At 35.7% G+C, this 19,854-nt stretch overlaps 2 protein-coding genes across 2 annotated transcripts; both read left to right on the top strand.

Annotated features, from left to right (window-relative positions):
- Positions 1 to 4,661: 4,661 nt before the first annotated feature.
- Positions 4,662 to 6,573, top strand: LOC133284257 (transcription factor MYB1-like). Its single transcript, XM_061481254.1, has 3 exons — positions 4,662 to 4,779; positions 4,882 to 5,011; positions 5,949 to 6,573. Exons 1-3 carry the CDS (start codon positions 4,662 to 4,664, stop codon positions 6,571 to 6,573), a joined length of 873 nt encoding a protein of 290 aa, XP_061337238.1.
- Positions 6,574 to 12,406: 5,833 nt separating this feature from the next.
- LOC133284249 (uncharacterized) lies at positions 12,407 to 19,125 on the top strand. The gene is made up of 4 exons (XM_061481242.1): positions 12,407 to 16,218; positions 16,334 to 16,661; positions 16,807 to 17,029; positions 18,767 to 19,125. The coding sequence occupies exons 1-4, from the start codon at positions 12,407 to 12,409 to the stop codon at positions 19,123 to 19,125; spliced, it is 4,722 nt and encodes a 1,573-aa protein (XP_061337226.1).
- The last annotated feature ends 729 nt before the right edge of the window (positions 19,126 to 19,854 follow it).

Here is a 19,854-nt window from a genome sequence, read left to right as displayed (position 1 = left end):
CAAAGGAAGATTGCATGGCTATTACTACTAGAAGTGGCAAAGTGGTAGCACTCCTTAAAAATCCAATTCTAGATTGTACGGAAGAGGAGGAGAAGCATAAAGAAGCAGCTGAACCAGAGGCTGAGATAATTGTGAAAGGAAAAAACAAAGAAGCTGTTATGGAGAAAGAAAAGAGTGAAGAGCAACCTACTGTGATTGAGAAAAAGCACGAACTGAGCCCTGAATATATAAGGTCTCAAGTACCTTACCCAGAAAGGTTCAAGAAAGAGGCTTCTAACAAGCATTATGACAGGTTTTTAGACATCTTCAAGAAGCTGCACATAAACATTCCTTTTGCAGAAGCTTTGGCAAATATGCATGGTTATTCAAAATTTATGAAGGATCTTTTGTCGAAGAAGCATAAGCTACAGGAATGCCAGACAGTGACACTTAATGAGAAATGTAGTGCCTTTATTCAGCAAAAGATTCCGGCTAAGCTTCGTGATCCGGGGAGTTTTAATATCCCCATTACTATTGATGATGTTGGCATTGGTAGAGCTATTTGTGATCTTGGGGCTAGTATCAACTTGATGCCTCTTTCTGTTTATAAGTCTTTGGGAATTGAAGAATTGAAACCTACAGAAGTCTCTCTTCAACTTGCCGATAGATCTGTGCGGACACCTAATGGGATCATAGAAGATGTTCTTGTCAAAGTTGACAAGTTTATCTTTCCTGCTGATTTTGTGGTGTTGGATACGGGGGCAGGAAGTGAGAAGCCTCTGCTCTTAGGTAGGCCATTTTTAGCTACAACGCGTGCTCTAATTGATGTTGAGCAGGGAATAATTAAGTTGAGGATGCACGATGAGGAAATTAATTATAATGTTTTTGAGGCTATGAAAAGACCAGCCGAGAATAGTGATTGTTTTCAGGTTGAAGTTTTTCACGAGCAACATAAGAAGATGCGTCCTCAAGAGATTGATTATGAGTTGAGAGCCCGTGATCATGTGCCCTTTGAAGACAAAGAGGTTGATGTGGAGGTGCTTAAAGAAAGAGCTGATGATATAGAGGTTGAGGCACTCAAGGTTGAATTGAAAACTTTGCCTGATACTTTGAAATATGTATTCTTGGGGAATGGAGGGACATATCCTGTAATTATTAATACGGGACTCTTTTCTGACCAAGAAAAGGAGCTGGTTAAAGTTCTAAAAGCTCATAAGACTGCCATAGGGTGGTATATTTCTGATTTAAAAGGTATTAATCCCTCTATTTGCACGCATAAAATTCTCATGGCAGAATTAGCTTATTCGACTAGTATAGTTTGTTGCTGGGGACAACAACATTCTAAATCTGGGAATTGAGTTGCATACTGTTATATGCGAGACCTGCTAACTGCGGAACACAACAAAAAGGAGACAAAAATTCTATCTGGAAAAAGGGAGATACTTCAACTTTTGCTGTTATTTAAAATTTTTAAATTTCTTATTCATAAAAAAAAAGGATAGATTGAATCCCTGTACAAGCAATCTCAGGTTGACAAGCTGGCTTAGTCTTATTGTGAACTGAATCATTAAGAGCATGATATCTGTGAAGCATTCATGTGTCTTATATAACCTGAGAATGATGCCTGCTTGTTTGTATAGCTGTTCTTTGGTAAAATTTTGTGAAATAATTTTTGATGTGAATTCTGGAAACTAGATTCTAGTTTGAATTACAGCTGTGAGGATTAAGCCCAAACAGAATTAATTATTCAGAGAGGCCTCACTGTAGTAGGTTTTTTCTTGAACTTGAATTGTTTCTCTGGCTTGCTTGCATGACTGATATGATAAGGGCATTTATTCTTATTAGCTTAGAGCCAAATTTCCTACCTAGAAGACTATCCATTGTTAAACCCCTTTGAGCCTGAGACCAATTGTTCAAACACCTATTGAATGTTACTTAACTATGTTCCAATGACACACCTTGAGAGAGATTGAAATGCTAATTACAAAAACAAAAATCAAGGTCCTTTTCAGAGAAGAAAAAGTTAAGTAAAAGAAAAAGAGGAATGGTCTGAGAAGTTAAAAATATAGCTCAAACGAGAAGGGAAACAAAAAGAAGTAAGATAGTGAAAAAGGGAAAAGAATCCCTGAGATGTCAAAATGACAGAATTGAAGAGCTGAGAAGGAATAAAAAGAAAAAAAAATCTTAGGATTTCAGTCTCTCCAACTTAATCAGCCTCTAACCAAACCAGGCCAAGCTACAACCTATCAAAGACCTTTTGATCAGTCTAGAGTTGGAGTTTTCCACAAAAAGAGATCAAAAATGAATTTGGAGCGCCTAAAAACCTTAAAATGGACTACCCTTGTTGCCGAAAACTCATAGGAATATTTTCCGGTTATTAAAAATTCGCATGAAAATGTACATGAAACTTCATATGGCCATATCTCCTTGTCCGACCTCCGTTTAAGGCAAGTGATCACTCAAAACGATCGTCTCAACGAGTAGAATAAATCCTAGTAGGTTTTACTTCTTGAAACAGGCTGAAATTTGTATGATCCGGACCGAAAAGTTGCAGCTGTAGTATTTTCAAACTCAAATCCTGCAAAATCATTCTGTTGAATCACGAAAATGATTTAAAATATGAGTTCCTCTTGATGAGATCTTCAAATAGACACCTTACTCACTCAAATCCGACATACAAAGCTGATACTTTAAGATTGTTGGAGGGTATAGGTTTGAGAAATAAGGGTTTAGAGGTAGAGTTAGTGCTTCCAAGAGACATCAAATTTTGAAATGCTCAACAATATTACCTCCAGCTTAGGAATTTCCTAAAGATAATGTAAACTATTGGGCTTATATCTATTGGGCTTATATGTGAACATATTATTGGATTACATTTTTAATATATCCAACATTGATTACAAGTGGAAATGGTTATCTTCTCACGTCTGATCCTCCAATAGAGTGTTGTAGAAGGCACTTGGTTGCGATTGAAGAAGACCTTTCCTATCACATTATTTTTTTATCAAACTGAAAACTCTTTCTCCTCGAAACGGACAACTTCGTCGTCATTACTGGCAACAGGGTTCCACATTCAAGTAATATCCATATCAAGGTCTACAAATTTGGGGTGACCACATATAAATATTTTTTCTCTTCTTTCTTTTTCTTTTGTTTTGTGCACATTTTTGTTTTTTTCTGTTTTGTTAATCTCATTCAATTGCATTATACACAGATCAATCACTCTAGAAATGGAAAGTGCTAGTACAACTCAAACTTTTATGCTATAGGTGCATTTCCTACCATCATGCATGTCATTGTCTGCTTATAATAAGCCATTTCTAATTAAGAATTACTCAAAAGCTCAAGACTGAAGTTTCTGTTGTATGCCGCCCCTTTCACATAAGATAGGGTAACCCCATAGATGTTCTATTGTTTCTTTGTTTTCTCAAGTTAATTTCATCGAGTTGGCATTTACTTTAATGGAAACTGCTGATACTACTCAAACTTTTATAACATATATAATCACATTTCCTACCACTTTATATATGTCAAATAATTATCTGTGAAATGATGATTCGGGTACTTATAATAAAACATGTCTCATTAAGAATAAGAGCCCGTTTGGATGAACTTTTTTTTTCTTCAAAAGCTGCTTTTTTCTTAAAAAAAGCACTTCTCATTTTTAGTTAGTTTGGATGTCTACTTTTAAAAAAAGTAGAAGTCACAAAAAAGCCAAAAACTTACTTTTTTCAGAAGCTAAAAATTTTAACTTCTACAAAAAGCCAAATATTGTTTTAAAAAACTAAATAGTTTTATAAAAATATAAATAGCTTTAACTTTTGTAAAAAGCACTTTTAAAATAAGGAAGAGATAAAAGTCGCTTTTTTAAAAAGTGAACCAAACAGGCTCTAAGTCAAACTCCATATAAGGAATTTGTTATTTTATACTCTCTTCCTCCTATTCTTTAGAACAACTAATTAACAAGTAGCGACCAAGCTAAAGCTCTCCTTAAGAAAATGCAATGCTTTACAAATTTCCGAAGTAAAAAAGTTACAACAATACATATGAATCCATTAAAAATTTTATATAAAAGAAATTAATGAAACCACGGATATATAATAGATCATATTAAGAAAGTTTAATTTTGGGAAAATGTTTCTCTTGCAATAGGAGATTAAATAGATAGGCAATATATCAATTCCATTGAAAATTTTGTTTTTCTCTTGTATATTGAATTTTACTAAAATATCTTCTTCTTTTTTTCCAAACTTCAACGGTCAAAGAGATAACTTTTTATCCTTTTGCATAAAAAATATTAATCACAATTTTTTGTCTTCCTAATTATGGTATATATATGTAGCATCAACTTTTCATATATGTTAATTATTATATGAGATTAATTTTTTCAAACTTTAAGGGTCGAGGAGATAAAATTATATTCCACCGCCTCAGAACGACGTTGTTAGAAATAATTGTGGTACAGGGCGTTTACACGAAGTCTTTTGGTTTTGTGGCCACTAGGCGTTGCACGTTTACTGGTTGAGTGTGATGTCGAATACACGTGTTTAAATAGTTGAGTAGAATGGGGATAGAGCTGAGCAGACTTTAAAGAAAACGATAGAAGGACACTGGTTTAGAGGTGTAGGTGTGGGCAAGTCTTGCAGCTGTGGAAATCAATCAAAGCATCTTATTGTAGTTTAATGGAAGGATCCTTATTAGTGAGAAAAGGAGCATGGAGTAAAGAGGAAGATGACCTTCTGAGGGCGTATGTGCAACAATATGGAGAAGGAAAATGGCACCTTGTGCCTATAAGAACAGGTAACTAATTAATATTGCTTTTTATGATTCTAATGGCACATTATTTGTAAGATTATCAAGATACTTATTTAAGAGAAGTACAAAATTTCTTTAACTATGCAGGCTTAAACAGATGCCGTAAAAGCTGTAGACTTCGGTGGTTGAATTATCTAAAACCAAATATCAAGAGAGGAGAATTCAGTGTGGACGAAATTGATCTGATGATGAGAATGCATAGACTTTTGGGAAACAGGTTGAGTTCATACGCGCCTTACTATGTATGAGTATTCAAATTATTTGTGACAAGAGAAGGGAACATTAGCACAACAATCGTTGTTGCCGTCATGTGACCTCGGAGGTCAAATATTCAATTCACAAAATCAGCTTCATGTATACGGCTGCACAAAAATTCTCTTTACAGTAAAAACAGAAATAATTTTTCCTATTTATATATAAGGATCTATTTATCTCATGATATATAAAATAATTATTTGATGCAACAGAGATAAGATAGTGGGGTCCACTATTTAAAAAAAAGAAAAAAATAATTGACTCGACTATCTTATCTCTATCTCATTTAACATGATATAATTATTTTCTTTATATATAATAAAAATAGGGATTTATTAGTCTCCTTTTGTAGCAAAGTTTTTTTCTTATGTCACACTCACAAACCAGCAACGAGACCCATCAAAATATAAAGAAAAAAAAAATTAAATGGACCCCATGTTATTTTTCAGTGTGCAGGAAAAGAATGTTCTCTTATGTGATAGAAGAATAGTAAAACCTATAAAAATATGGGTTTTATTTTTCTCATGTTGCATGAGATAAATTGTCTCATGCAACACAAAAAAAAAATAGATGGAACCCACTAAAAAAAGAGAGAGAAAAAAAAAAAAATCTCATCCACTTTTTTGTGTGTTGCATGAGACAATTTGTATCATGCAACATTGAAAAAATAAAACCCTAAAAATATTTATCTAAAAAGTTAGTTCTAGAGCCGTGGTAATACTTATCCTTTGTTATTAAAAAATCACGGGTTAAAATTCGAAAAACTTCTCTCATCCGCCATAACTGGTCAGAGTTTAAGGGGGGAGTGAATAAGAATATGTGTCAACTTGAGTGAATATGCTCATTATTCTATCTGTCGACTTGAGCCGTGTTTGATTAAGAATGGTTTGTGAATGCAGATGGTCCCTGATTGCTGGAAGACTTCCTGGAAGAACTTCTAACGATGTGAAAAACTACTGGAATACTTATATTCGAAGGAATGTATCCTCTCATAAGGAAGTCAACATTGCAAAGCCAAAGGAAACAGTCAAACCTAACATAGTGATAAAGCCTCAGCCTCTAACTTTCTCAAGAAGGAGATATGTTAAGGTCGATGAGAGTAAGGCCAAACAATGTACTATTGAAACACGTGCAGCTTCATCAGAGTGCAATAATCTTTCAGATATGTGGTGGGAAACGGTGAAGGGCCACGACAATGACCATGAGGCAGGCAACGCAAAGAACGATATATGCTGCTTGGATGACCAAAATGGGAAACTCTTGATAGACCATAATTGGAATGAGATAAATACTTCATTGACCACACAAGCTGGGGACTTTCTTGTAGAAACAGTGATGGACGACAAGGGAGTTGGCAACACAGAGAATGACATGTTTCGCTTGGGTGATAATGATGGGAAGCTCATGAAAGACATTAATGGGAATGAGGAGCTTACATCATTGACCACACAAGCTGGGGACTTTCTTATTGGAGATCAGTGTTGGAGTGATTTTCTTTTGGATACCAATTTGTGGAATTTATGATTTAAAATGTAGGGAGTTTGGAAAGTATGATAAATCTGAACATGGATCGATCATGGGAGAGGATCTCAACTGAACTATCCGGATACGAATTAATTGTTTGTTTCTAGCTAGATCTTAGATCCTCTGACATGATTAATATTTAATGTCACATCAGAAAATTTATTCTCAAAAATTTATTTTTTATTAAGTTTAATTTTGTTGCATTATTAATGAAAAATAAACATATTATTATTTACATGTTCCATAGTTCAAATCTTCTAATTTGCGGATAAATTTCAAAAGACTAGAGTGCTACACCTATTAAAAATATATAATTCATCTAATTAATTTACTTCACTCCCTTCTTTATATTTAATGTCATATGAGTCTACGTATTTCTAATATATAAAATGTGTACTATGATAGCATTGAATGGAGATTCATGTAATTAAGTTTATTAAAATTTTGCAGTACATCAACCTGAGTCGTCTATTGCTTGCAAGGAACTTAATTGTTCAGTTATAAAGATAAAATGAAACGGAAACTAAATGAAATAAGAACTAAATAAAAAACAGTAATAAAATAAAAACGGAAACCAAACAAAAACGGAAACTAAATAAAAAGAGAAACTAAGAAGAAATGGAAACTAAAGAAAAACGAAAACTAAAATGAGAGATTTTAATATGATTATCAATTTAAACGGAAATGAAAATTAAATCAAAAAAAGAAACGAGAATAATCAAATTAAAACAACCAACCCAAGAATTAGATTTAGAATTTCAAGGACATCCATCATTGAACAAATAATTATCAAATCGTGGTTGACCTAAGCGAATCGGAATCCCTGCGTTCACTTAAGAACCCCTCTCTAAAAGATCTCCTAGCGTTTGGTCTAATACGGCGCATCTACTCGCACAATCGTGGAGTATCAACCCGTTCGACTCAAGTTCATTGGGTTAATCAACCTAACCATTAAATCTAGCTAATGATTAATCTCTTTCCCAAGAATGCATTCGCGTATCTTAAATTGAACACCCACAGTCATGTGTTGTCAAACCAAGTTAGAAAGAGAAAAGAGTTGTGTTCAAAATGAGGCGCATGTCCTCATGTTGAACCATAGGTTCTCCAAGCTTATATATTTGAAGTTTTGATGATTACAAAGCACCAACAAGCTCAACATAGATGCACAAATTAGAAGGCAGTACAACAAGTCCTAAATGAAGTTAGAAGATCTAAGACAACATGCAAAAGTGAAGAAGTAATACAAATGTGCAAAGTCAACATCAAAGTCAAAATTTCCAAGTGAAGAAAGACTCAAGAGTATGTTATTTGTAATGTTAATTAGAGTCTTAGGAATGTTGAAAATTGAGTTTATTGAGATTTCTCAAGTTTGCATTTAGAAGATTTGATTTGAAAGAAGATTTAAAAGTTTTATTTTTATTCCAAATAGATTTTTTGAAATATTTGATTTGGTTTGGTTTTTGATTTGAAAAATAAAAAAGTTAATTTGATATTAGTTTTCAGTTTTGAAAGATTTGATTTGATTTGGTTTTTGATTTGGAAAATAAAAAGTTAATTTGAGATTACTTTTCTTTTTGAAAGATTTCATTTGATTTTATCTAATTTTTGAAAGTTAATTTGAAGATTTTGATATTATTTTCAAAAAGATATTTAAATTTTTTTCTTAGAAATCATGATACAATATCTAGTGCATAAATCTAGAGATTTTTTCCTATAATTTCATTTTGAGAAAAAGTCCGTAAATACCTTACCTAGAGTTAAGTTATACACGTTATAATCAAAGGAAGTGAAAGTAAACAAAACATAATAAAAAGAAAATTAATTTGACCATATTTATAGAGATATACTTATTTGTCAAAAGAATTAGGTTTTTTTTTTAATTCCAACTATAATTTCATTTAAAGAAATTCGGCCAATAGTCATTCTTTTATTTTGCATTTAAAAAATAACTTAAATGAATATAAGTGGATCAACAACAAAAAAAATAAATTTAATATTTCTTATTTTTATATCGGTATAAGCTAGTTTGATCAATCACTAAGTAAGAGTATAGAAGACATCTAAGTATGAGTGGAAGACATCTTAACCTTATACCGCTATAAATTCATTATTCATTATCCCGCTTCTCTATATATAATAAATCTTCTATATAAGGATAATAATTGTGAGAAACTATTCTTTTACACTTATAATATTTGTATTTACTCTACCTCTTACCTCAAACTTTCTACGTGAGGATTGATTTCATGTACGGAATTTAATTTTCAATAGGGATCTCTGCTTCTCCGTATATGATAGAGATTGAAATAAATGCAATTTTGACAATTGTAAATTATTATTGAAGCGGCAATTCAATGATTGCTAACAGCCAAATATTACTAATTTTGGTAGCTAATGTCGGGAAAGAAAACAAGAAAGGAAGGAGACAAAAGTTAAAACGTTGAAAATGACTGAAACCTAGCCCTATGAGAGAGAAAACCAAGCACGGGGAACAAAAAGATTTGTGGGGATGGAATCTCGAGTGAAACGGGGGCCGGCCGGCCTACAGAGGTCTACGGCTCGGTGTATGTCAGCTAGATTTGACATAATATATTTCGTAAAATAAGTCGAACTTATAACTTGGCCTTGAAAAAAACTTGTTTAATATAAAGGCCGTAAGCTCACTTTCACAAGGTCTGGTCTATAAGCCTACAGATCGGCTTATATTGTATTTATTATTTTAAATAAAATAAAATAGAATAAGTATGCCTTAAAGAAAAAATAAAAAATTTAAATTAATTAATTACAATTATTTAAAACTTAATTATATTTGATTATATTTTAATAGATAACTGATTTTATTTTTTATGTAAGAGGAACCAACATCTCAGCATGTTAGATTGTGTATATGAAAATATTAAAAAGTTTTTGGGAGAGGTTATACTTGTTACAAACATCATGATGTGTTTGTTGGATTCATTAGTTATTTTAATTTACATAGTATGGATTTATTTGTTGGATCTGATGAAATATATGTTATTTAGTTTGAGCATTTTGCTTTTGAAAGTGACTTAAATGCAGATTGTATGAGTTTTTTTGTGATTCATGATTCTGTTTGGACGTTGAAATTATGATTTTTGGATTAGCAACAAAATTTGAGTATTTTGTACAGTTGATTCATGGTTCTGCTTGGAAGTTAAAAATTAACAGACTAATGGGCTAGGTCAGGCCATTTGTTATTTTGTACAGTTAGACTCGTACTAGGCTTAAGACAGGCCAAATTAAATTTTTTTGGCATAAGCTTGGGCTTTTTGGGGCAAAGCTTGGTCCAGTCGAGTCCACTTTCACCTCTACCATCGAGGATTCAAATTTCAAAGATGGAGAAGCTTTATGCAATAGTCATTGCGATTATTCAACTAACTGTCTTAATAAATCAGCTTCAATTGAATATCGATTTTGTTGCAGTTGTTACAAATCGAAATTTGATTGACCGAGACTTACAAAAATATAAGACCAAGTTTTTACTTTTTAGCAAATCCTATGAATTTTGTTAAAATTTGAGCTAAGAAATACATCCAAGGTAACTTTTGTATAAAATTTTTACTAAAATACCCTATATTTATTTTTCCAAACTTTAAGGGTCGCAAGAGATAACTTTTTCTCTTGGAGAAATGTTAATCCCAATTTTTTGTCTTCCTAATTATGGTATATCTAGCATCATCTTTTCATGTATGTTAATTATTGTATGAGATTAACTATTAACTTTTCTTCTTTAGAGTAAATATTTTTTTGGGTCCCTAACAAAAAACACGGTCCCCACTTTAGTCCCTTACAAAAAAAGTAGTCAGTTGGTCTTTAACAAATTCTAAATGGACCCATTTTAGTCTTTTTGAAGGACTAATATGGGTATTTTTTAAAATTGTGAGGGACCACGATTTTAACTAAATGTGTCCACTTTGAATTTGTTAGAGACCAACTAACTAATTTTTTTTTTTTAAGAGATTAAAGTGATGACCGTATTTTTTGTTAGGAACCAAAAATATATTTACTCATAAAATTATATCAGGTGCCTCTAAATGACATTGTTTTGAGTTGTTAAAAATAATTTTATCTTCGTTACCGAAAAACAGTTTTCCCTTACTGTATATGCTACATTTGTGGTACCGGGCGTTTATACGAAGTCTTTTGGTTTTGTGGACAGTAGGCGTTGCACGTTTACTGGTTGAGTGTCATTTGGAAAACATGTGTTTAAATAGTTGAGTAGAATGGGGATAGAGCTGGGCAGATTTTAAAGAAAACGATAGAAGGACACTAGTTTACAGGTTTAGGTGCGTGCGTGTTTGCAGTTCAAAGCATCTCCAGAAATTTTTCTTTATGTCTGCACATTTAGGGTTGTTTTTTTTTAAAAGATTATGATCATGATTCAATTTTTGCTTCTACTTCAAAAGTAAAGTTTTGGTGAATCAACCAAAGTTTTAAGGAAATAATCGATAATGATAATTTAAAAAAAATAAACACCACAAAAAGACATTGGTAAAATATAGTATAATTGAAGGGATTAATCGATCAAAAACTCATCTTTGTAGATGTCTATTTGATTCGGTAGCTAACTGGTTGGCTGTGTCTGGTAATATTGGTGGCTAGGATACCCAGTGGTATGAGCGAGTGCCTTCTGGGTGTGAGGAGTTGTTTGATGGGGATGTTAAGGGTACTATGGTGCCCAGAATTGTATGTCTGTAGTCTATTTTCTTTCCTATATATACAAAAAAAAAAAGATGTCTATTTGATTCAAAGTTGGCCACTTTTTTTTATGGAAATTTTCACCTTTTTTGTGAAACAAAGTTGGCCACTTTTGTTTCACAAAAGAGGTGAAAATTTCCATACGATTCTCATCCACTTGGTAAAGATTGAATTTCAGGAACGGTTGATGTCTATTAAGATTTGGATCTAATAAAGTTTATGTAAAAAAAAAAAAAAAGACAAAGCAATGAGTTAGAATTTAAGCTTTATGTAAGAGTTGGTTGGGTTGGGCCTATCTTTACCTTTTTCCTTTTAATCTTTCTATTTTTTTTTATTTTTTATTTTTTACATTTGACTTGAATCACACATTCCATGTAAATTTTTTTTTTCCACCCAACTTTGTGTGTGCAACTTGCAACAACTTCCGTCCGCCATTGAGTTAATGGAAGGATCCTTATTAGTGAGAAAATGTTATGATGGAGGAACCTAAGCCTAAGAGGATGACTGTCCCTCCTTCCTGGGCCAAGGACTACCTTGTGTAATCGGCCCAATCTCTATGTCATCAGGCGGTGGCCCAAGCCTTGCTGTTACTTGTTAGGACTTAAGTGTCATTTGTTTAGCTGTTACAGAATGCATTGAGTGGTTACAACATTTACATTACGTGTCAATTTTACAATTCAGTTATAGATTGATAGTGATCTGTGGCTTATAGATAGGAAGCGGATCATTTCTGAAGTTTTATCTGATGAATATACAAATTTCTTTTTGAATTCACCTCTGTTTCTTCTTGTTCTCTCCTTGAGTTACCACATAGGATCTGCAATCCTATCATTGGTGCTTTCATCTCCTTGGAGCTCAGTAAGATTTCACGATGCGCGTTCAAGAATTGGCTGATGAGCTTGGGGCGTCCCAAACTCGGGTGGAGCAACGTTTCACCGATCATCAAAATCAATTCACTAGCATCACTGCCCAACTGCAAGACATACATGCAGCGGTGGTTGGCACCAATAATCAACCACTTGGTGCGCATTCTTCTACTGGTAATAATGCAGGCAGCACATCTCAGCCGTGATTTGCTTCTGATGATCCACGTTTCCTCATGAAATCCATTCGCATGGAGTTACCGGTTTTTAATGGCACGGATCCAAATAGTTGGATTTTTCGCACGGAACTTTACTTCGGCTTGCAACAGGTTCTAGATGCGTTGAAGGTTCAGTTGGCTGGGATGCGCATGGAAGGACTAGCTGGTCCTTGGTTTCAATGGCTGTTCAATGGCGGTTCCATCCAGTCTTGGGATCAATTGAAGTTAGCAGTTCGTCAACGCTTTGGCGGTACTGCGTACACTGATTTGCGAGGTGTTCTGTCGAAATTGACACAAGATAGGACTCTGAATGATTACATTAGGAACTTTGAGGCCTTAATCAACCAGGTCACTGAGTTTTCTGATGCAGTACTCATGAGTTTTTTTGTGTCAGGACTCTTACCCGATCTTCGACGGGCAATTCAACTTCATTCTCCCACATCTCTCCATCAGGCAATGCAGTTAGCCATCACTTATGATGCTCATTTTGTGGAGTTGCGTTCCTCTTTCACTGCACCAGGGACTAAGAAAAGTTGTGTTAAGAGTTCTTACACGGTGGAACAACCTAAACCACTCACCACTATTTTGCCCAGCTCGAAGCCTGTCCTTCCTGCTTTGCCATCCACTGTACCTTTCAAGAAGCTCAGTCATGAAGAATTACTTAAGAAACGGGAGTTGGGGATTTGTTACACTTGTGATGAAAAGTGGAACCCTCGGCATAAATGTCAATCTAAGTTTTTCTTATTGGTGGGGGATTTTGAGGAAATTGCTGAGGAGGCTGATGAGCATATTGTCTGGCAACCTGAAGGCACTCCTGAAGTTACTCATGCAGCTGCTCTCCATTCCTTGAAGGGTGACAAGAATCCTCGAGCTATTCAGTTTAGAGTGCAGCTCCATAACAGGATGGTCTCTATCCTAGTGGACTCAGGCAGTTCTCACAATTTTTTGCAGAAGCAATTGGTGGAGGATATGGGACTCTCAACACTTAAGGTGCCTCGAATGCGTGTTTTTCTGGGGAATGGGGAGTTTATGGTTTGTGACAGAAAATGTTTGGCGGTTCCATTGGAGATTCAAGGGTATGCTTTTACTGTGGACCTTTGGGTGATTGAGTTAACTGGTTTTGACATTATTTTGGGAATCTCATGGTTGAGCCAATTAGGCAGAGTTATACATGACTATGTTGAATTATCTATGGAGTTTATGTCTTCGGGAGGTAGGGTTATTCTACAAGGGGAATCTGTTGGTGGTGTGGTTAGTTCTGTTAACCAGCAGTGTTTGAGATTAGCAGGGGAAGCTGACCTTGTGGGACCTACAATTCTTCCTGAACTATTGGACTTGAAACAGCAAATTCCCATTGCTGTTTGGGACATTCTGCGTCAATTCCAATCTGTGTTCCAATTGCCACAGGGCTTGCCACTACCTAGGAGTTGTGATCATGCTATTCACTTGCTAGAAGGGGCTCGGCCAGTCAATGTTCGTCCTTATCGGTATGCTCACCATCAGAAAGGGGAAATAGAAAAACAAGTGTCTGAGTTGTTAGCATCAGGATTTATCAAGGAAAGCAGGAGTCCTTTCTCTTCTCCTGTACTACTTGTTAAGAAACATGACAACTCATGGAGGATGTGCATTGATTATAGAGCATTGAACAATATCACAATCAAGGACCGTTTTCCCATTCCAACAATAGATGAGCTATTGGATGAGCTTAGAGGAGCCAATATTTTCACCAAGTTGGACTTGAGGAGTGGTTACCACCAGATCTTGTTGATTCCAGATGACACTCCCAAAACTGCCTTCAGAACTCATGAAGGACATTACGAGTTCTTGGTGATGCCTTTTGGCTTAACCAATGCTCCTTCTACCTTCCAGGCTGCAATGAATTATATGTTCAGGCCATATCTTCGCAAGTTCATTATAGTGTTCTTCGATGATATTCTGATTTATAGTGGGTCAATTGAGGAACACTATAGCCATCTTGTACTGACTTTGAGTTGTTTGCAGGATAATATGTTCATGGTGAAGCTGAGTAAGTGCTCTTTTGCATTGGCTGAAGTAGAGTACCTGGGGCATTTGGTTTCGGGCATGGGAGTGAAGGCTGACCCCCGGAAAATAGCTGCAATGCAACAGTGGCCTCATCCAAAGACAATCAAACAATTGAGAGGTTTTATTGGTCTCACTGGATATTATAGGAGGTTCATTAGGCAGTATGCAGCTATAGCTTCACCTCTCACTGATATGTTGAAGAAGGATTCTTTTTTGTGGACTGAGGAGGCTTCCAAGGCTTTTGAAGCCTTAAAGGTTGCAATGACTGAGACTCCTGTTCTGACTCTTCCTGATTTTTCCTCTCCCTTTGTGGTGGAAACGGATGCATCATCCTTGGGAATAGGGGCTGTCCTTCAACAGAATAACCATCCTATAGCTTTTTTTAGCAAGAAGCTTGGGCCAAGGATGCGGGTGGCTTCCACTTATGTCAGGGAATTATATGCCTTAACTGAGGCAGTGAAGAAGTGGAGGCACTATTTGCTTGGAGCAAGGTTCATCATCCGAACATATCATAGAAGTTTGAAGGAGTTGCTAACTCAAACTGTCCAAACAGTGGAGCAACAAAAGTATGCCTGTAAACTAATGGGCTATGATTTTTCTATTGAGTACAAACCTGGTGCAACTAATGTAGTTGCTGACTCCCTGTCACGTTGTTTTGATGAAGAGCAACCCAGTTTCAATTTGGCACTATTGTCTGAAGTTCAATTTTCCTTGGTAGATCAGATTCGAGGTGAAAACATATCTGATCCTGAGCTTGTTGACATTCGGCTCAAATTGAACAATCAGGAATTGATAGGTTCAGAAATTACTGACCGAGATGGCATCTTATATCACAAAAATCGGTATTTGTTGGGCACTGCTTCAGCATTGAAGGATTTTCTTTTACATGAGGCTCATTCCACTTTGGTTGGAGGTCATGCAGGTATTTCTCGTACTCTTTTGAGATTGTCTGCTTCTTTTTTTTGGAAAGGAATGAGAAAGGATGTCCAGGATCTTGCGAGGAGCTGCTCCACTTGCCAGATGATTAAGCACACTACTTCTCCTCCCTTGGGTTTACTTCACCCTTTACCTATTCCTGATGGTGTGTTTGAAGACCTGAGTATGGATTTCATCACAGGATTGCCATTGTCAAAAGGTTTCAATGTTATACTAGTGGTGGTCGATAGATTGACAAAATTTGCTCATTTTGGGGCCTTAGCTAATCCCTACACTGCTGTAAAGGTAGCTTCTTTATTCTGTGATATGGTGGTCAAATTACATGGTTTTCCAAAGACCATTATTTCAGACAGAGACTCTATCTTCTTGAGTAAATTCTGGTCTCAGCTATTTAAATGCAGTGGGACAAGTTTACGTACTAGCACTTCCTATCACCCACAAACAGATGGGCAATCTGAAGTAACTAACAGATATTTGGAGCAATATCTTAGAGCTTTTTGCCATGATGAGAACCACAAATGGGCAGTATACTTGGGCTGGGCTGAATTTCATTACAACACTGTTGTCCACTCCTCAATTAGCATGACTCCTTTTCAAGCTCTCTATGGCAAAGCTCCTGTCATGATCCCAACTTATGTTAAAGGGTCAGTTCGTGAGGAGGCAGTTGATGCTACTTTGAGCCATCGTGATGGTTTATTGAGACATCTTAGGAATCAATTACTGAGTGCCCAAAATCGCATGAAGGTCCAAGCCGAAAAGCACAGAAAGGATCTTCAATTTTCAGTCGGTGATCTGGTGTTAATCAAGTTGCAGCCTTACAGAAAGATCACGATAGCTCATAGGAAGTGTCAAAAACTTTCTAAAAGGTATTTTGGTCCTTATCCTATTGTGCGTGTGTTGCCCTGTGGCCTATCAAGTTGGTTTGCCTGAAAATTGCAAAATCCACTCTTCCTTCCACATATCTGTTCTCAAACCATTCAGAGGTGATGGGTCTGTTGTTCCTGTTCCTTTGCCCTCAATTAATAAGGAAAATCATCCTGTCCAGTTGCCTTTAGCAGCAGTGATGACTCGGACTATTCAAGGGACTCACGGTGATCGAAGGCAGTGGTTAATTCAGTGGACCAACTCTCTCCCTGAGGATGCTACTTGGGAGTATGAAGATGATCTTATCAGTTTTTACCCAGAATTTTCTCTTCCCACAATGAACCTTGAGGACAAGGTTCTTACTGCAGGTGGAGGCAATGTTATGATGGAGGAACCTAAGCCTAAGAGGATGACTGGGCCTCCTTCCTGGGCCAAGGACTACCTTGTGTAATCGGCCCAATCTCTATGTCATCAGGCGGTGGCCCAAGCCTTGCTGTTACTTGTTAGGACTTAAGTGTCATTTGTTTAGCTGTTACAGAATGCATTGAGTGGTTACAACATTTACATTACGTGTCAATTTTCCAATTCAGTTACAGATTGATAGTGATCCGTGGCTTATAGATAGGAAGCGGATCATTTGTGAAGTTTTATCTGATGAATATACAAATTTGTTTTTGAATTCACCTCTGTTTCTTCTTGTTCTCTCCTTGAGTTACCACATAGGATCTGCAATCCTATCAGAAAAGGAGCATGGACTAAACAGGAAGATGACCTTCTTTGGGCATGTGTGCAACAATATGGAGAAGGAAAATGGTACCTAGTTCCTATAAGGGCAGGTAAATAATATTGCTTTCATGAAAGTAATGGAACATTAATTGTAAGATTATGAAGAAGATACTTATTTAAGAGAAGCTCAAATTTTCTTGAATATTTATGCTGGCTTAAACAGATGCCGTAAAAGCTGTAGACTTCGGTGGTTGAATTATCTAAAACCAAATATCAAGAGAGGAGAATTCAGTGTGGACGAAATTGATCTGACGATGAGAATGCATAAACTTTTGGTAAACAGGTTGGGTTCATACACGTTACTATGTATGAGTATTCATATTATTTGTGACAAGAGAAGGGAACATTGGCACAATTATTGTTGTTGACGCCATGTCACCTCGGAGGTCAAAGATTCAATTCACAAAATCAGCTTCTTGTATAAGGCTGCACGAGATTCTGTGCATAGCTGACAACTCTATATATAGCACAATATTGAACTTTTTATATTATTAATATATGATAAGAGTATTTATCTAACATGCTCGATCTAGAGTCGTGGTAATACTTTTTCTTTGTTATTAGAAAATCACATTCGAATTTGAAAATAGTCTTTTTGTAAATACGTAAGTATAAAATTATTTATAGGAATTTCTCTTATCCGCCATTGCTAGTATCAAAAATTGCAATCCCATGCATATTGTTTGTATATCTGGTTGTACAAATTATATAGTATCAAAAATAACTATTCCAGGTATTACCCATCCGCGTGTTCGAAGGAATGTATCCTCTCATAAGGAAGACATCATTGCAAAGCCAAAGGAAACAGTGAAACCTAACATAGTGATGAAGCCTCAGCCTCTAACTTTGTCAAGAAGGAGATTTGTGAAGGTCGATGATAAGAACCTTGAGGTGCACCACACTAAAAGCTAGTTCAAAGAATGTGAGTGTCTATTATAAATTCCACATTAGTTGCCCATACAACCAATAATACTATACAAATTGTATAGTATCAAAAATAACTATTTCGGGTATTACCCATCCGCGCGTTCGAAGGAATGTATCCTCTCATAAGGAAGACATCATTGCAAAGCCAAAGGAAACAGTGAAACCTAACATAGTGATGAAGCCTCAGCCTCTAACTTTGTCAAGAAGGAGATTTGTGAAGGTCGATGATAAGAACCTTGAGGTGCACCACACTAAAAGCTAGCTCAAAGGATGTGAGTGTCCATTATAAACCCACATTAGTTGTCCATACAACCAATGATCCATACTTTGCAAATTGGATCGTAACATTCCACCACCGCAGCCCCGACGCCCACGCGGGCATGGGCTTTGTGCTAGTCTTTTACTAGCCCCGAGCGATCATTGCAATGCTGACGTCACCACCCGTGCCGCTCGATTGTTACTGGGAGACATAGTGGAAGGCTTTGATACCATTTGATAAGAATCTTGAAGTGCACCACCCCAAAAGTTAGCTCAAAAGGTGAGAGTGCCCAATGCTTTATAAACTCCACATTAGTTGCCCATACAATCAATGTGGGACTCCAAGTCCCATACCTTACAAATTGGATCGTAACAGTCGATGAGAGTAAGGCCAAACAATGTGCTATTGAAACACATGCAGCTTAATCAGGAGAGAAAATGTAAAACTCCCAGTCCATTGGTCCTCCAAGACACAAAAAAGTAGAGAAAGAAAGAGGAGAGAGGAGAGAGAGGGAGAAGAAAAAAAAAAAGGGGACCAGGGAATAAAATTCCCTTAATCAGAGTGCAATAATTGTTCAGATAAGTGGTGGGAAACGGTGAAGGACCATGACCATGAGGCAGGCAACGTAAAGAACGATATATGGTGCTTAGGTGACCAAAATGGGAAACTCTTGAAAGACCATAATTGGAATGAGAAGGTTACTTCATTGACCACACAAGCTGGGGACTTTCTTGTAGAAACAGTAATGGACGACAAGGGAGGCGGCAACACAGAGAATGACATGTTTCACTTGGGTGATAATGATGGGAAGCTCATGAAAGACATTAATGGGAATGATCAGGAGCTTACATCATTGACCACACAAGCTGGGGACTTTCTTATTGGAGATCAGTGTTGGAGTCATTTTCTTTATGATACCAATTTGTGGGATTTATGATTTAAAATGTAGGGAGTTTGGAAAGTATGATACTGAACTATCCAGATACAAATTAATTGTTTGTTTCTAGCTAGATCTGAGATCCTCTGCCATGATTTAATGTCACATCCGAAAATTTATTCTCAAAAATTATTTTTTTATGAAGTTTAATTTTGTTGCATTATTAATGAAAAATAAATATATTATTATTTGTGATAGATTATTCTACCTACTATTTTTTCTGCCTATTTTTGCCTACCACTCTAAATTACCATTAGATCAGAATCCTACCTAATATTTATTTTTCTCTCTCCTCTTTAAATTCTTATCTAACGGTATTTTAGAATGGTAGACAGAAAAAAAAGTAGGTAGAATAATCTATGTCTTATTATTTACATATTCCATCGTTCAAATCTTCTAATATGCGGATAAATTTCAAAAGACGAAAGTGCTACAGTACCTATTAAGAATATATAACTCATCCAATTAATTTACTTCACTCACTTCTCTATATTTAATGTCATATGAGTCTACGTATCTCTTATATATAAAATGTGTACTATGATAGCATTGAATGGAGAATCATGTAATTAAGCCATCCGTCAACATACATAAGACTTATATTCATCAATTTGACTGGTCAATTGAAATGGAAACTTGCCATTTTTTTTTTTTTTTTGCAAAAAACGAAACTAGCCAATTTACCGCTTCAGTTACCCAATTTTATAAATTACTCAAGCCAAAAACCGA

This window comes from Gastrolobium bilobum, unplaced genomic scaffold (genome assembly GCF_033153095.1).
Source record: "Gastrolobium bilobum isolate Gb01-03AN ecotype WA unplaced genomic scaffold, APGP_CSIRO_Gbil_v1 utg3166, whole genome shotgun sequence".
Lineage (NCBI taxonomy): Eukaryota > Viridiplantae > Streptophyta > Magnoliopsida > Fabales > Fabaceae > Gastrolobium > Gastrolobium bilobum.
This window is presented reverse-complemented; position numbering and strand designations above follow the sequence as displayed.

Bases quoted from the DNA above. Each gene is read 5' to 3' on its own strand.
- LOC133284257 (XM_061481254.1), top strand. From the start codon at position 4,662: ATGGAAGGATCCTTATTAGTGAGAAAAGGAGCATGGAGTAAAGAGGAA. The intron at 4,780-4,881 runs GTAACTAATTAA...TTAACTATGCAG, and splicing joins CCTTGTGCCTATAAGAACAG to GCTTAAACAGATGCCGTAAA. The intron at 5,012-5,948 runs GTTGAGTTCATA...TTGTGAATGCAG, and splicing joins CATAGACTTTTGGGAAACAG to ATGGTCCCTGATTGCTGGAA.
- LOC133284249 (XM_061481242.1), top strand. From the start codon at position 12,407: ATGGAGTTACCGGTTTTTAATGGCACGGATCCAAATAGTTGGATTTTT. The intron at 16,662-16,806 runs GTGTAATCGGCC...TTTCCAATTCAG, and splicing joins CCTGGGCCAAGGACTACCTT to TTACAGATTGATAGTGATCC. The intron at 17,030-18,766 runs GTACCTAGTTCC...ATAATTGTTCAG, and splicing joins CAATATGGAGAAGGAAAATG to ATAAGTGGTGGGAAACGGTG.